The sequence below is a fragment of the Chrysochloris asiatica genome, unplaced genomic scaffold, assembly GCF_000296735.1.
Source record: "Chrysochloris asiatica unplaced genomic scaffold, ChrAsi1.0 scaffold00163, whole genome shotgun sequence".
Lineage (NCBI taxonomy): Eukaryota > Metazoa > Chordata > Mammalia > Afrosoricida > Chrysochloridae > Chrysochloris > Chrysochloris asiatica.
This window is the reverse complement of record NW_006408681.1, coordinates 5333980-5352447: the sequence shown is the minus strand read 5'-3', so window position 1 is coordinate 5352447 and position 18468 is coordinate 5333980. Positions and strand designations below refer to the sequence as shown.

Sequence of the window (18468 nt, the reverse complement as noted above, 5' to 3'; positions counted from 1 at the left end):
GCTACCATTGTTGAAAGCAAGAAAATCAGATAAAGAACACACAATACAGTCATAAGGAGAAATTGAATAGTTTTAGCCAGGAGGTGAGTTCGCCAAAGGCCATGTGCCCGGGCCCTCAGGAGTTTTACGTCCTGGTCCACAAGGGCCATGACTTGCAGATCCGGATTGGGCCCCTGGTCCAGAGTCTTGTCTGTCTTCTCAAGGGGCCACAGCGTCTCCGGGTCTGCATATGTTGCCGACATCAAAGATCAGCTGACTGTGGACGGATTTACTTCTGAGTTCTCAATTATGTTCTATTGATCTCTGTATCTTTCATTGTACCAATACCAGGCAGTTTTGACCACTGTGACAGTATAGTAAATTTTGAGATCAGGAAGTGAGACGCTTCCAACTTTATTCTTCATAAACAATGATTTGCTTATTCAAGGTCTCTTTCCTTTCCATATAAGGTTGAGGACTAGTTTTGCCATCTCTTTAAAGAATGATGTTGGAATCTTAATTGGGATTGCATTGTAGCTATAGATTTCTTTGGACATAGTGTTGACGTTTTCATAATGTTAAGTCTTCTTATACATTCTTCCATTTTTGTAAGTCTTTTTGGGTTTCTTGTAATAGTGTTTTAAAGTTTTCTATTTTTAAATCTTTTTTTAGATTTAGTCCTAAATATTTCATCTTTTGATGACTATTGTAAATGGTATTGTTTTCCTGAACTTTTCAGAGTTCTCTTTATTAGTGTAAAAATCTCTAACTGATTTTTGTGTATTCATCTTGTACCCTGCCACTTGGCTGAATCTTTAATGAGTTCCAATAATACTTTGGTTAAGTCTTTAGACGTTTCTTTGTATAGGATCATATCATCGGCAAAAAGAGAGGTTTACTTCTTTGCCATTTTTGATATCTTTAATTTCCCTTTCTTACCTTTTTTCTGGCTAAGACTTCCGGTACAATACTGAGTAGGAGTGGTGATATAAGGCGTCCTTTTCTGGGTCTTGTTTACAGAGGGAACGCTTTTAATTTTAATTTCCATTGAGACAGATGTTGGCAGTTGGATTTGTTTATATGCCCTTGATTATGTTGAGGAATTTCCCTTCTATTCCTATTTTGTTGAATATTTTTATCAAGAATGAATGTAGTTACTACTTGGAAACCCAGTGGGGCAGTTCTACTTAGTGTATGTTGTTGCTGGTAGGTACCATGGAGTCAGTTCTGACTCATAGTGACCCTGCACAGGGTTTCCGAGGCTGTAAATCTTTACGGAAGAAGAACGCTGGTAGTTTTGAACTGCTGATCTTGATGCTGGCAGCCCGACTCGTAACCACTATGCTACCAGAGCTCCTTAGTGTATAGGGGGTCACTCTACGTGAGAACTGACTGGACTACAATAGTTTGTTCTTTGGATGTTTTTCAAAATCTAAGTTTTCATTGCCAATGGCTATTTGAACATTGTCAATAATTCATCCTGGTAAAATAAAGCTTTATCTTTAGAACACACACATGTACACACAAAGGAATGAATGTAGGACTTTGTCAAATGCCCTTTCTACAGAAATCAATATGATTCCATGGTTCTTTTGTTTCATTTACATAGTGAATTAAATTGATAGTTTTCCTAATATTGAACCATCCTTGCATATGTGACATGAATCCCAGTAGTTTATAATGTGTTATTTTTTGATAAATTGCTGAATTGTATTAGCCAGGGTTTTGTTAAGTATTTTTGCTTCTATGTTCATAAGGAATATTACTCTATAATTTTCTTTTTCAGTGATGTTTTTCCTGTTTTGGGTTTGAGATTTAGGCTTATTTCTTAAAATATATTCAGAAGTTTTCCACCATCTTCTGTGTTCTGGAATAGTTTGAGTAGAATTTATATCAGCTCCTTTTTAAATGTGTTATAGAACTTTTTGTAAAGTCATCAGGGCTTAGACTTTTTGTTGTTAGAATTTTTCAATGACTAGATCAGTTTCTTCTTTTGTTATAGGTCTGTTCAAGCTTTTTCCTTCTGTCTGTGTTAGTTTAGGTAGGTTTTGTTTTTCAAAAATGTGTCCATTTAGTTTACTAAACACCTTGAAAGTCATAGTTGATCCAGGAGGTATACAATGATTATATTTTCTTTTTCTTATTATATCATTTTTTGTTTGTTTTCCTTGCAGTTTATAAGTTTCAATTCTCTGACTTTTGCTAAACCTGTCACAGATCATTCTCAAACTCTTTGAACTTAAAGCCTCTTCTCAGGATTTAGGAACACATCATTTAATTGCTCAGTTTCACCACTGTTTTGCCCCTCAAGTTTGAGGGTGGGTAATAGCTTCCCACTGTTAATATACTTTGGGTGCCTCATGCCCTTTCAAACAACATTGTTTGAAAAGACCCATCATTAAAATTTCCTTAGGATAAGCATTGGAGTGGTAACCATTAGGTTGGCAATTCATAATCACTAAGGGTGGTTATAAGAACCGATTTGACAGCACACAACCACAACAAACCACCTCCATTTGAATGTATTTCCTATGTTCCTGTCTAATAACATCTATTTTTACCTTTTAACTTATGCTATTCTCAGTTTTATTTTAATAACTGATGGGATACATTGAAAGAGAAAAATTAGAAGGGATGCATTCAGACATGTTTACTTTCCAGGCTCAGTTCAACAGGGTCATTATTAGTGGTAATTGACACAGCAGAAGCTTTTATTGTTTTTATTTTTCCTTCTAGTATTTTAAAGAGATTGTCTAAAAGAATTGAAGCTTCCACCAAAGCTTAAACATGAATAATAGATAACCAAGCAAATACTTTAAATGTTGTATAATTCTTGTTGAATCTTTCCAATTTAGAGAAAGAAACAGAATGATTCATCAGTAATCATTTATTCCCATATATGAATCCAAAAGAGTCTATAAATCAGTTATTTAACTCAAGTTCAAGTTTTGATATGCATATAATAAAAAAATTCTGCAGTGCATACATTTCAGGGTTGGGGGTGTGGAAGAAGTTCACAGTGCTCCATTTAGAAGGTGGTCTTTCTAGGACACTATGCAATAATAGTCACTTAGTTTTTTCGCTATTTCTATTTTAATTTTAAATCCTTTTACTCTTTTTCCTGAAATTTTCCCGTACCCCAAGCCTCTTGAATACGTGAATCATTTACTTTGATTTTTATTTAAAGTAGGTTTGGTGCAATTGGGTGAAAGGCATGCTGGGTCAAGGGAATAAGTTCAGATACCGCATCTGAAAACAAAATGTGTCTTTCAATTTAGGAGCTGAAAAACTTTGTTAATGTTAAATTAAGTTGTAGCAGGCACATATATCAATAGCATATTCTAATTCCTTCTAAATTTTTCTTTTTTTTCTCTACAGAACCATGGTATCATGGACACTACAGGACCTCAAGAAATAACTTGCTTGCTGAGTCTTGAGAGATAAAAAGTTTGATCTCCTGTTGAAGTATCAACTAGGACCATATAATGAAAAATACCATTGTGTAAAGAGGACAAATTGTCACTAAGACTTTCAGATGAGTAACAATATTTTAAATATATAATTCTGATCTGAAGAGTGCATCATGATATTACTGCAACACATGGAGAATAACCTTCCACCTAATTGCAAGCAAGAGTTCAAAACAGCATACTCACATATGAAGTAGGGAAAAGTAGCTTTCTAAGATTTTTCTGGAGAAATGTGCAAAAATAAATGGCTAGAGATTTCTTATAATTTTAGAAAGTCTTTCACTTAAAAAAAATAATAATTCTGGAAGTTCAGGAATCTGTTAAGAGTCCCTTCAAAACAAAACAAAAAAAGAAACGTCCAGATTTCCCCAAGAAGGCCTGGACTACTTACTTCTGCTACTTCAAGGAGAAGTATTACCCAGTACTCTCAAACTTACCCTGTATTGAGCAATCAGGAATTGACCAAGATTTTATCCAATGAATATAAAGAGCTTCCAGAGCAAATGAAATGTAAATATATTCAAGATTTTCAGAAAGAAAGGTAAGCATTTTAAGAAAAACAACTAAATTCAATAAAGACCACCCTGGTCTAATTCAGAATTCTAAGAATTCTGACGTCCCCAAGAGGTGTCAAACTCAAACCCAAGAGTTTTCAGAGAAATATGAAAGAAATGGGGCCCTCTCAGGAAACTACTGACTTCTCCAAGGATATGAAATTTCACGGAGAGCCCAAGAAGTCCCTCTTAGTGGATACCACAAGTCCTAACAGTATTTGTGGTTGAACAGGGAGCTACACCATGTGCCTGAAAGATAGCATGTGGTAGAGATTGATAGTTGCTGAGAGCACATCCCACAGAGTCTGATGGGCCATTATAAGAATCTTGCTGAGGAGATGTAGAAACAGTACGTGGTGAACCTGGCTCTTTGACTCAAGAGCCTGTCTCTTGAGTAATATGCAGCATACAGAGAAACTGAATCATGTGTAAGAACAAGAGCATGATGAGAGGGACAAATCCCAAGTTCAGATGGATGTCTCTGAAGTCTTTATCAATGTGGAGCCTTCAAGTGGTAGGAGAGGAATAGGAGGTACACATTCCAGGAACAGGTTTACCAGAGACTGTTCAGGTCAATCATGATCTTTCATAGACATCAGCAGGAAATAAGAAACAAGATGGGAAAAAGAAGTAAGGAAGTGACTCCTTAGATTCCTGTAGTGAGGATGAGGATACAGATAAGGGGTCTAAAGACAATAACTCCATATCATCTTCCTCAGGAGATTCTGATTCCAACTGATCTGGACCCTAAAGAAAGAGAGTATCTATGTCAAAGGGATTAAAACCTTGGTTAAGTTCCTGGTTGCTCAGTTTATGGTGTATTTGGAAATACTGGGGACATTTCTCATTGGAGAAGCAGAAATAAGTACTCAAGGACTTCTTGGGGAAGTCTGTGAAAGGGAGGTGCCCTCCTCTCTGCTCTTGCAAGGGTCCCTTTTTATTTATTTCCTATACCTTCCTTTCTTTCCCCTTATCCAACTAAATACAAAGTAGGAGAGGGTGCTAGGAAAAGCATTTGAAGTTGGGGAGCATGGAATGTCCTCAGTAAACAACTGAGACAGAGACAGTGTCGCACATCCTACATCCTAGTACCACCCAGCTTCCATGTAATTAAGGCTCCTGCAATAAACAATTAGATGATGGATAGTGGTGGTTACTCTAGGTTAGAATGAGTATTCCTGAAATGAGAAGTTTTGTTCTCATCTTCTGCTCATTAGCATTAGAAATAAGACACTCATAAATCGCTGCCCTCCACCTTTTTTATATATAGAATTATCTGTATTTCTGCACAGGGATTGAGTTGAATATTTGATAAGGGGTAGGATAGGTGTCTTTAAGAATTTGTCCCAACTCCTAGGAACTTATTCACCCACTTCTAAAGGGAAGGTGCTGGTCGTTTCTAATTGTGCCTTTTGGCAGAATCAATTGGCTGTTGTTAGGTGCCATCAACTTGTTTCCAACTCATAGCAACCCTATGCACAACAGAACAAACAATGCCCAGTGCTGCACAATCCTCTTTTGAGAGCTGCACAATTGTTCTTTTGAGCCCATTGTTGCAGTCACTTTGTCAATCCATGCCATTGACAATCTCCCTTGGTGTCCTCATTCAATGACAGGTCCCTCCTGATAACATATTCAAAGTATATGAGATGAAGTCTTGCCTACCACTTCTTGCACATGTTTAATGTTTATCTGTGGCCCTAATAATTAATTATGTATTTTGGTAATTTTTTATGTTTTCTGATTGCCTCCAAGAAGATGTGATCAGGATGTGGTCTTCCCTTTTCACTCTTCTTATTGCTTAACTCAGAGTAACTTTTACAGGTGTTGCCTGTTTCCCTGGTTTATGGCAGCTGGTATTGGTTCTTGTCTGGGTTTTGGTGTTTTATAAAGTGTTATTGCAGCTTGGCTATTTGGCAGCAGTTGCTGACTCTTTTCGTGTAATGTAGGGGGACAAAGAGTCCTCCAATAGCAGAAGGGAGGCTTTTAACAGCCAAACAACAGCAGTTGGGTAGAAAACAAAACCAAAATCAACATAAAAAACAAAAGCAATAATGAGAGAAAAACAAAGCAAAACAACAACAAAAAAAAACAAAACAAAAAAAGAACGATGGGGAAAAAGAAAAAAGGGGGGAGGGGCAGAAGAAAGAGAAAAAAGCGTAACTTAGTTAAGTAAGTCTTTAATGTTCTAACTCTCTTTCAGTCCCTTCTGAGCTCTTCTCCTTGTTGATATGCTGTGGAGTAGATCGTGACCCACAGCGACCCAGTATAGGGTTTCCAAGGAGCAGCTGGTGGGCTCGAACCACAGTCCTTACAGTTCAAAAGGCTTTGCAGTCAGCCACAGCAGGACTGCTTTGTTATTGGTGGTAAACAACTGTTCAAGGGTGTCTCAGCTTGGGCTGGCCTGTGCTCTTGAATAAGGCATGCTCTAATCGTAATGGTTATGAATCGAGCTGCAAACCGCAAGGCCAGCAGTTCGAAACTACCAGCTGCTCTGCAGGAGAAAGATGAGGCTTTCTGCTCCCGTAAAGATTTACAGCCTTGGAAACCCTGTTCAGGGTTGCTATGGGTCGGAACTGACTTGATGGCACTTAACAACAACAATCACAAAAGAAAAGAAACAAGGGGGGAGGGGCAGAAGAAAGAGAGGAAAAAAGTGTAGCTTAATATAAGCAACTCTTTGGTGTCCTAACTCTCTTTCAGCCCCTTCTGAGTTCTTCTCCTTGTTGATATGCTGTGGAGTTGATCATGACCCACAGCGACCCAGTATAGAGTTTCCAAGGTGCAGCTGGTGAGCTCAAATCACATTCCTTGCAGTTCAAAAGGCTTTGCAGTCTGGCGCATTAACACACAGAGATACAGCAGGACTGCTTTGTTATTGGTGGTAAACAACTAGTCAAGGGCGTCTCAGCTTGGGCTGGCCTGCGCCTTGATGGGCGGGCCTGAGGTGCGGAGGCTGGGCAGAGGGCTAGCCTAGGCGGAAGGAGTGGGGGACGGGGGTAGTGGCTGCAGGCAGATGGTGTGGCTGTGTCTGATGACGTCTAAAATGCCTCTTTCTGTTTACCTGTGCTGTGAGCACCCCAATTTGCCCTATATCCACGCCAACAATGCCCAACGTGGCAATGAGGCCCCCCCTGGGATGGACCACACTAGTTCCTGTGGCCCTGCTAGCTCTCCGAGAGCGTCTGCCCTCTGAAAGGATCCGCTCAAGCCCTGTGCCCCAAGCTCTACAATGGGTGGGGCAGTCCCCGGGGTGGGAGCTGAGTGCAGGAGGGTGGAAGCTCAGAATGCTTGTAACTCCTCAGCAGTTTGATTTTTTTAAAAAGCAAACTCATAATGTTAAAGCCTAATGTTTTATGTTTGCCCAAAGGCTGTCTGTCTACCAGGCGGGGGCCTCCCCTGTGCGATACCACCCCTGTTTTCTCTGGAGCCTGCGTACCTGTGCTGCCCGGTCAGGGAAGCACCGGAAATCTCCTTGCCTACCACTTCTTGCAGATGTAGTAATGCCATACATGTTTCCAGAGTATTCTGTCTATATTTCTTCCACAACAGATTTTTTCAGTCTTCTGGCAGTTCATGGTGTATTCAACATTCTTCACCGACACCCCTTAATTAAAATGCACAGATTATTTTCCTGTCTTCCTTATTCATTGTCCAGCTTTCGCAAGCATATGAGACAATTGAAAATAACATGGCGTGGGTGAGGTGCACTTTAGTGCTCAACGTGACATTTTGCTCTTTAACAGTTTAAAGAGATCTTTGATAGAAAATTTGCACAATGCTGTATTTGATTGCTTGACTGTTATTTCCTTTGAATGTGGATCCAAGTAAAATGAATTCTTTGAAAAGTTTAATCTTTTCTCTGTTTACCATGATGCTGTTTATTGGTCCAGTTGTAAGCATTTTTGTTTCCTTTACGTTGAGATATAAATCATACTGATCTTCATCAGTAAGTGCTTCAAGTCCTCTTTGCCAGCAAAGTTGCATCATCTGCATATCAAAGGTTGTTACTGAGACTTCCTCCATTTCTGATGCCACATTCCTCTTCATACAGTCCAGCTTCTCAGATCATTTGCTCAGTGTTCAGATTGAATACACATGGTGAAAGGATATAACCCTGATGCATGCCTTTCTTGATTTTCTAAACCATCTAGTTGTTCTATTCAAACAAATGCCTCTTCATCTATGTACAGGACTCATGATCACAGTTAAGTGTTCTGGAATTCCCATTCTTTGCAATGTTATCCATAGTTTATTATGATCCACCCAGTTGAACACCTTTGCATAGTCAATAAAGTACAAGTAAACATCTTTCTGATATCTTCCTGCTTTCCGCCAAGATCCATCTGACATCGTCAGTAACATTACTTGTTTCACATCCTCTTTCAATCCAGTTTGAATTTCTAGCAGCTTCCTGTTTATGTACTGCTGCAACCAGTTTTTAAATTGTCTTCAGTAAAATTTTACTTTCTTATGATATTAACGATATTGATAATTTCCACATTCTGTGAGTGACCCTTCGTTGTAATGGGCACAAATGTGGCTCTCTTTTAATTGGTTTTTCCATGTAGCAGTCTTCCAAACTTCTGGCAAAGACTAATGAGTGCCTCCAGCACTGCATCATTTTACTGAAACATTACAATTGGTATTTCATCAATTGGAACCTTGTTTTTCACCAATGTCTTCAGTGCAGTTTGGGCATCTTCCTTTGATACCATTAGTTTTTGATCTTATGGCAACTCGTTAAATGGTTGAAATTGACCAATTCTTTTTGGAACAGTGACTCTTCCATCTTTTTTGATGCTTCCTAAGTCATTCAATAGTTTGCCCACAAAATCCTTCAATGTTTTAACTTAGGACATGAATTTCTTCTTCAGTTTCTTTCAGCTGAGACATGCTAATAGTATCCTTCCTTTTTGGTTTTCAAACTCTTTGCACATTTCACTCTAACACTTTGTCTTCTCAAGCTTCCCTTTGAAATTCTCTGTTCGGTTCTTTTAGTTTATCATTTTTTATAGTTGTTTTGGTTTCTAAATCCAAGAACAAGTTTCAGACTTTCTTCTGACACCCATTTTGCTCTTTTCTCTCCTGATTTTTAATTGTATTTTGCTTTCTTCATGTATAATGTTCTTGATGTCATTCCACAACTCATCTGCTCTTTGGTTGTCAGTGTCCAATTATTCAAATCTATGCTTGAGATGGTCTCTATATTCAGATAGGATTTAGTCAAGATTGTTTTAATTTTCTTCAGCTTCAACACAAAGTTGCATATGAACAATTGATGATCTGTTCCATGGTTGACTTCTGGCATTGTTTGGGCTGATTATATTGAGCTTAACCATCATATTTTTTCACAGATGCAGTCAATTTGATACCTGTATATTCCGTCTGGAGATGGAACAGTCAACATCTATGTTGTTGTTGTTGTTGTTGTTTTAAAAAGGTACTTGCAAGGAATAAGTCATTGGTCTTGTAAAATTCAATTATGCAATCTCCAGCATCAAGAAAAAAGAACCACAAACAGAAAAAGAAGTCCTTGAGCAATGAAGCAGAGACAGCAGCAGTATAGGTGACAGCAGAGGCAGTAGTACAGAAAGAGCAGCTGACTTCAGGCAGGAAGCTGGCTTGTAGAATTGGGTGCCCTTTGGACATTTATCAGTAGACTGAAGGAGCTTGTAACACTTATCTGAACTGGGAAGAGGCCAAAGGGGTTACAAAACTGAAAAGCTGATGACCAGAGAAAGGCATGCCTGTAATATGATTAAGGAGCTCTCCTGTCCAGAGAACTGCTATATTGTAAGTGGTTTCTGATCCTTAATTGTACCCTGTTAACTTCCCTTGGTATGTGCCGTGGAGTCGGTTCTGACTCATAGTGACCCTGTACAGGGTTTCCGAGGCTGTAAATCTTTATGGGAACAGAAAGCCGTATCTTTCTCCTGTGGAACAGCTGGTAGTTTCGAACTGCTGACCTTGAGGTTCACAGCTCAATTCATAACCACTACACTACCAGAGCTTCCCTAATAAGTGCCAAATCATAATCTGTGAGTTCAGTATGGCCATTGCAATGGATTATGGAATTTAACATAGAAGTAGGGTGCTACGGAAGGGATAGTTGGTGTTAGAATAGGATCAAGAAGGTTGGAGGAAGGCAAAATGATGGACTAGGCAGACACAGCACACAGCACATGGACCCGCTACAACAAAGATACAAGAGACCACATGAAATAGGCACAGATGAAAATCCTAGAAACTTGAACATCACAGGAAAGATTAGAGAAGAATATTGAATGATTTGATTTCTGAGAGAAGTTAAGCAGGGATGGCAAGAGAGAGACATTTACTGGTAAAAGACTGGCCAGATGTAGTGTGAGCATCTTGAACTTTTGTGAGTAGATTTAGTGAAAGAAGTTTGGTATGGAAGAGCAGATTCACACAGGTTCAAGCTAATGGCAAACAAAAATGAGCAGAACTGACAAATTTAATCTCTGATAGAAATAGACTTTAAGGCAAAACCCAGCATAGAGACAAAGACAGACATTATATCATGATTAAGAAGTCAACTGAACAACAGAGCACACCATAATAAATATTTATGCCCCCAATGAAAGGGCTCAAAATACATACATCAAACTAATAGAAATGAAGAAAGAAATAGACAACTTTACAATAATATTGTTGTTGTTGTTGTTGTTGTGTGCCGTCGAGTCGGTTCCGACCCATAGTTAATACAACACTTTTGATGAAGGACAGAACCAGAAAGAAATGCAACAGAGATACACAAGTAAAATTAAAAACAAACAACTTGACCTCATACACATATACAGAGCACTCAACCAAATAAGAGTGCTACGTACATGCTTTTTGAGTGCACATAGAACGTTCTCCAGAATCAAAGACATGTTATGTCACAAAGCAAATCTCAATTAATTTTAAAACATTGAAATACTATAAAACATCTTTTCGGGTCACAATGCTATAAAATTAGAACTCAACAATAGGAGGATCAAAGAAAAAAGATCAGACACATGGGAATTGAACAGTATCCTGCTTAAAAGCTTCAGGGTACTGGTGATAGATACAATTTTAAAAATGAAATAAAAATTAAGTCAAACAAGAATGAAATACAACTTACCAAAACCTCCAAACTATTACCAATCATTTCTCTTTTAATCTAATGTTATTGATACATGGGTTCTTAGCTCATTTCCCAAATTCTCAACAAAGGTGTCTTTCAAATAATCATCTATGCTAAGACTGAGCCTCACAAAATCCAATTTACAACAAATATAGTTTAAATTATAAAACTCAGGGGGAAAATATATGTATATATACACCCAAGAACAAAACAAGGAATTAGACTTAATGAATCATATAGCAAGCTTATAAAGCAGATGACTAATCATACCATGCATTCCAAGTAATGGGTCACAAAAATAGTTTTAATTTAAATATTAAATCAACATTCTTTCATTTCAAGCTACATTTATACTTATATTCAAATAAAAAAACCTAAGACATAGTAAAGTGTGATTAACTTCATTTTTAGAAACGGTCCCTGAGATATGGAATTCCCAGGTTCCTGACTACTCCATCGAGTCAGTTCCAACCCATAGCAACCGTGTATAGGGTTTCCAAGGAGCTGGTGGGCTTAAACTGCCAACCTTGTGGTTCAAACCAACTTTTCAATCCAACGCATTAACCCACAGCTCTACACCAGGACTCCAATTACTCCTTAATTATTTGCAATCAGTGCAAAAGAAAGGCTTGAGTGAAAACTTGAAGGAGCCAAACAGGTAGTTCCATATGATGGAACTTTTGTAAACATTAATAAAACTCACACTTTTATTGTCAAAGTCAACAAAGACTCCAATGCACCTCAGAGGTTTCTCTACATACTGAAAAATCATTGATGAGGTGGTCAAGAGATTGTAATGATTACCCTCCTTCATGCATAAAAGAAAAAATGTGTCTCTAGACCTAGCCACTAAGCTATTCCTTCTTATATATGAATCCTTAGAGACTCCCACAGCCCAGTTACAAGAATTGTTCACATCTATCTCCCAGTAATGTTTTCCAGAAGTGAATTCCTGGGCTTCCCAAGCAGGAAAGCAGTTAGATCTACTAGAGTGAAAAGGCACATCTTGAAGATCAGATCTATGTCTCACGTCCTCAAACAGCATACAGTTCTTACTGCATGTTTCATACTCAAATAAAATATTCACTGTGGAAAGAAGAGAATATTCCCATCAAAACAATTTTTATATTCTTGGTGTGATACTGTAAATCAGCACTAGACTATGAACCACAAGGTCAGCAGTTCAAACCCACCAGATGCTTTCCAGTCACTATGAGGGCACTTAACATGGAATGAATGTTTAACTGGATGTAAATTGTCAGTGGAAAAACAGGCTACAATTACAAAGGAAGTTCTGGCTGAAAAATCAGATTAAAGGGTATCAATGGATGTAGAAAAGAAACAAATACCTCACAAGAAAATAGAATAAAAATCTCTAAAATATCATATAATATACATGGTAGGGAAGTCATGGCATCTTTTTGTTGCTTTTCATGGCATACTAAAAACCAGAAAACTAGGCACTTCAAAGTCCAAAGACATATAACTTACTTCTACTGCCCATCTAGGACAAAAAAAAAAAAGGTTGATCTAAACAAATGATGACTTTACCAGGTATATCATATTTGGAGTCCTGATATGGTGCTGCGGGTAAATGCACTGGACTGCAAAGTCGGTTTGAACCTCAAGCAAGGTCGGTGGTTCAAGCTCACCAGCCACTCCTTGGAAACCCTATACAGGGTCACTATGACACTTAACAACAACATGTTTTCTTAAAAGGGGTCTCCTGTTAAAATTTTTCTGGCTTTTCCGCTTGGTTCCATCTCAGTTGGTTCCCTGGCAGGCTCAACCCCTGGTTTAGGTCTACCATGGTGGTGGTGGTGGTTATGTGCCATGGAGTAGGTTCTGCCTCATAATGACCCTGTGCAGAGTTTCCGAGGCTGTAAATCTTTACTGTAGCAGAAAGCGTCATCTTTCTCCCATGGAACAGCTGGTAGTTTCCAATTGCTGACCTTGCGGTTCGCAGCCCAATTCATAACCCTACGTTACTGGACTCATCAACCCCCACCTTGATTTAGAGTTGCACAGAAGTGTGGTTTCTGCATTTCTCTGCAGAGCCCTTGATTCTGGTTTCTGTATGTTTATCCAATTTCTTTTTTCTGATCACATTATTATATATTATTGTACATTATTACATGAAAATGCACATTATTATACATTCGGTTATACTTAAAAACTTAAACATTCTGTCATAATGACTCATTAAACAATGATACAGTAGCTGAGGATGATTCTAGGTCTCAAGGAGCCCTTTTTCTGATGGTTTCCTTTTTCTCAATTTCTAAGTAATTTGTTACAGATCTGATTCACATTTATCATTTCCCCATCTTTCATTCAGATACTTTTCATATTATCATAGTACTCATATGACTATAAATACCTTTTTTTCAAACTGCTCTCTCCTAAATCAACCAATGATTATTAAAAAGGGAAATATTGCTCATAGAATACCATTACTGACATTCTCTGACTGAGGGCACACCCAATAGGCTGACATTCACCTTGAAATTGTTTGACTTTCTCTATCAGTCCAGGTATGGGTCTTGCATTGAGAGCTGGGTTCACAGGCTGGGGCATGTGCTGCTGCACGAACTCACTCCTGTAAGAGCAAAGATCTACTGAGCCCTGAAACATATACCTTTCTGTACCACAGGAAAGAAAAAAGGCTAATTTGTGATGAAGGGGGATTGAAAATACCCAACAAATCATATATAACATGTATATACAGAAAATAATATTTCTATAAAATGCGCTCTCACTTTGAAGGCCAAACTTACCTTGTCAATAAGTCTTCGAAACTCTGTAAAAAGAATTACAAAAAAATTTTAGAATTCTTCTTAATCAGTGATTCTAACCATCCAGTCCTTAGTTTGGGGCAAATTTAGAAGGATACCAACTAGCCACTGCTACACTTCTTGAAATTCATTTTAATTTTTCTAAGGACAATCCCAGTACAGTTGTACAGAATCAGAATTCTCAATGAATTCAGAAACCAATAGGTGAATGAATAAAACACAGCAATGTTGCAACCATTAGCTGACAGCAAAGAGGTCTTTCTCTTGTCTTGTCTACAAAAAACAATGTCTCAGAATAAAGGTAATTCAATTCTAAGATTGCTAAAGAGAAGGAGAAAGTAAATGTTGTTATTGTTGTTAGGTGCCATCAAGTCAATACTGACTCATAGTGACCCTATGCACAACAGAACAAAACACTACTAGGTCCTGGCCAACCTCACAATCATTGCTGCACCTGAGCCCATCACTGCTGTCACTGTGCCAATCCATGTCATTGGTGGTCTTCCTCTTTCTATCTGGTCCTCCACTTTAATACACAAGATATACTTCTCCAGTGACTGGTCCCACCTGACAATATGTCCAAAGTATGAGAGACAAACTCTGGCCACCCTGGCTTCCAAGGAGCACTCTGGCTGCATTTCTTTGTTCTTTGGCAGTCCATGGTACTTTTAATATTCTCTTCCAACACCATAACTCAAATGCATCAATTCTCCTCTGGTCTCCCTTATTCACTGTTCAACTTTCGCATGCATATGAGGTTATTGAAAATATTATAGTTTGGGTCAGGCAAACCTTCATCCTTAAATTGACATCTTTGCTCTTCAACAAATTAAAGTGCTCTTGTACAGTAGACTTGCCTAATGCAATACATTGCTTGATTTCTTGACTGTTGCTCCCATGAGTGTGGATGGTTGATCTAAGGTGTCTTTGACACCTTCAATCTTCTCTCCTTTTATATGGATGTTGTTTATTGGTGCAGTAGTGAGACACCTTCTCAATGTCTCTTATTGACAAATTGGAGTGAAAAATGAAATACTCATAAATAAGTTGTTCCTTTCTGGATTTGGGAGAAGCAAGGTGAAGAAAACATTTAGAAGTGGGGGTGGTAAGTGTGTGCCATAACAACCCTGGGATAGGGTTTCTAAGTGTTTTAAGGTTTCTAAGGGTTTTAAGGGAATAGAAAGTCTCATCATTCTCCTAAGGAGCAGCTGGTGGACTAGAACTGCTGACTTTTTGGTTAGCAGCCCAACACATAACCCACTACACCACCAGGACTTCCGTTTAGAAGGCTGTGTTTCCTGGGTAATTGACAGACATGAAGCTTTGTTCTTCTTGTCTAAAGTAGGAGTTAAAGTTTGGAAATAAACTCTACCATAGAAACAGAATCATGTCTTGGTATCAAACACATAATGGAAGTCCAATATGTGGGCTTTGGATACTATAAATGATTTCCAGGTACATTCTTACTTCTTACCTTAAGCAGCTCCACATCTGATTTATGGCACATAGTCATCAGGTCCTCATACATTTCTCTTAAGTCCTTTTTCTTTTGCTCCATTGCGGCTTCACTTTTTATGAGTTGTTTATAACTATTTTTGCCTTCACTTTCCAGTACTTTTAGATGCTGGCTTTCATCAAAGAGAATTGGAGGAAATGTCCGATGTACACAGGTGAACATGTATGAACTAACATCCACAAAGCACTGCAAAGACATGGATTTTATAGATGGACTATAGACCATCTTTATCCTCCTCCACTTAAATTTCATTGATTTCTCTTTGATTCACATCCTCTACCAATCCACTATAGAGTTCTGGTGTGGTGCTGTAGGATAAGCACTGGACTCCTAATTGCTGGATCAGTGATTCAAACCTCGCAACTGCTCCTGAAAACCCTCTCACTATGAGTCAGAACTGACTCTAAGGCACTTACCAACAACCAATCCATCACACACAACCCAAACCCATGTCCTTTCATTTATCATAAATCAGTCATCCCTGTCTCATTCCTTCCTTTGTGTTCCACTCATGAACCAAATCCACCTTTCTCTCAAAATATTTTCAATTTGTAAATTCCTGAAATATCTGAAGAGATGTTTCTCATAGCTATTATGCGTGTGTGTGTGTGTGTGTGTGTGTGTGTTGTCGAGTCAGTTCTGACCCATAGTAACACTGTATAGGGTTTCCAAGGAGCAGCTGGTGAGCTTGAACCACCAACCTAGCAATTCAAACAAACATAGTAGTCCAGTACATTAACCTACAGCACCACACCATGACTCTATCCTCTAAAATCTGAAAGGCCACATATAAGCCACTGAGATTATAGCCGACTATTAAATTAATGCCATCTAATGCTGAGGCATCTCCAACTCATTGAGAGACCAGGTGAGTCAGAGAACTGTACTGTTTAGGGCTGTCAATGGCCTCCCCCTTTTCCCTCCAGAACTAGATCACCAGACCTTTCACCATTTTCATATTTTGTCCTAGTAACCACATTTTCTTTTTCCTTTTGAGCTGCTGATATATTGGGAGTAATAATAATCTACCTAACATTGAAATGGTAGATTAGTGTTTTCCTATGGATAAACCACTCATGACACATTAGGATTCCAGATGAAGTTCTTAAGGGACAAACTTATAGCAAGTCTGCAACAAGTTGGTTCCGTGGAAAAAAGTCTCATACTTACTCTCCAGTCTTTGGTAATTTGGCTCTCTTTCTTTAGATTTATTTCATTTTCTTGAATCTTTTTCCATATTGATCTCATTTGCCTTAAGAGCTTCTCCTGGAAATAAAAAGTATGAATATAAGTACCATAGAAAACAAATATTACTGATTTTGTACCATAATTAATGGATGTTGTTAAGTGCTGTTGAGTCGGTTCTGACCCATAATGACCCTGTAAAGAGTTTCCAAGGAGTGGGTAGTGATTCAATCTTGTGATTCAAACTGATCTTGCAGTCCAGAGTCTTAACCCACAGTGCAACACCAGGACTCCTAGCTAATGGATAGCAGCATTATATTTTAGTAAGATTGTACTTTACGGAGATTGAAAAAAAAATGAAATGTTTTCCTGTGTACCCTCTGTAATTATGTTTTTGGGGGACTTTCTGGCTAGAGAACAACAAAATTTTATGTCATTGTTTGCCTAAAGAAACTAACAAATGAGGATTTTATTAAATATATAATTTTCAGATAAACAGCTTACTACAAAATTTGGGTCTACTGATGCTATTGTGGAATAGATTCAGGCTAATAGCTATCATAGCAAGACAGAGTACAACTGCACTTTAGGGTTTCCTAGGTGGTAACCTTCAGGGAAGAAGAAGAGATACAATAATTCTGAATTTTCAGTCGTTGAAAGCATTATGCATAGCAGTGGAATACTGTCAACACCAGAATACTGAATATTGATTGAAACATGATGAATAGAACCAGATTACTGTCAGATATACTACTGGAAGATGGGCCCCTCAGGTTGGAAGACACTCAAAATACGACTGGTGAAGAGTTGCCACCTCAAAGTAGAGTTGACCATGATGACATGAATGGAGCAAAGATTTCGGGACCTTCATTTGCTGATGAATCACAACTCAAATGAGAAGAAATAGCTATAAAAATCCATTAATAATTGGAACATTGAATGTATGAAGTATGAACCTGGGAAAATTTGAAGTTGTCAGAAATTAAATGGAACATAAACATCGATATCCTAAGCACTAATGAGATGAAATGGATTGATATTGGCCATTTTTAATCTGACAATTATGTGGTTTACTATAATGGAAATGTCAAATTGAAGAGGAATGGTATTGCGTTCATCATCAAAAAGAACATTTCAAGATCTATCTAAAAGTCCAATACTGTCTGACAGGATAATATCCATATACCTACAAGGAAGACCAGTTAATACCACTACTGTTCAAATTTAAGTACCAACCACTGAAGCCAGTATTGATGATATTGAAGATTTCTACCAACTTCTTCAGTTTGAAATTGATCAAACATGCTGTCAAGGTGTATTGATAATTACTTGTGATTGGAATGCAAAGGTTGGAAAAAGAGGAGACTTAGTAGTTGGAAAATATGGCCTTGGTGATAGAAATGATGCTGGAGATCTCATAATAAAATTTTGAAATACCAATGACTTCTTCATTGAAAATACCGTTTTTGAACAACAAAATAAAACTATATACATGGAACTCACCAGATGGAATACACAAAAATTAAATTGACTTCATCTGTGGGAACAGACAGTGGCAAATCTCCATATAAATAGCCAAAACAAAGCTAGGGGAAGATTGTTGGACAGAGCATCAATTACTTATATGCAAATTCAGGCTGAAGCTGAAAAAAATGAAAACAAGTCCACGAGAGCCAAAATATGACCTTGAGTATATCCCACCTGAATTTAGATATTGTCTGAAGAACAGATTTAACGCCTTAGGCACTAAAAACTGAAGACCAGAGTTGTAGAATGACATTGAGAACATCATACAGGAAGAAAGCAAAAAGGCAGTAAGAAGACAAGAAAGAAG

At 38.0% G+C, this 18468-nt stretch overlaps 1 protein-coding gene across 1 annotated transcript in view; it reads right to left on the bottom strand.

The window, feature by feature from the left end:
* Positions 1-3160: 3160 nt before the first annotated feature.
* The window catches only part of LOC102828716 (tripartite motif-containing protein 43-like), an 18057-nt gene continuing 2749 nt past the window's right edge, over positions 3161-18468 (bottom strand). The window contains exons 2-7 of the mRNA XM_006871226.1: positions 16620-16715; positions 15408-15635; positions 13916-13938; positions 13640-13737; positions 12042-12224; positions 3161-3228 (exon numbers count right to left, since the gene is read on the bottom strand). Coding sequence (XP_006871288.1) covers positions 3161-3228; positions 12042-12224; positions 13640-13737; positions 13916-13938; positions 15408-15635; positions 16620-16715 — 696 coding nt within the window. The remainder of the gene's footprint in view (positions 3229-12041; positions 12225-13639; positions 13738-13915; positions 13939-15407; positions 15636-16619; positions 16716-18468) is intronic.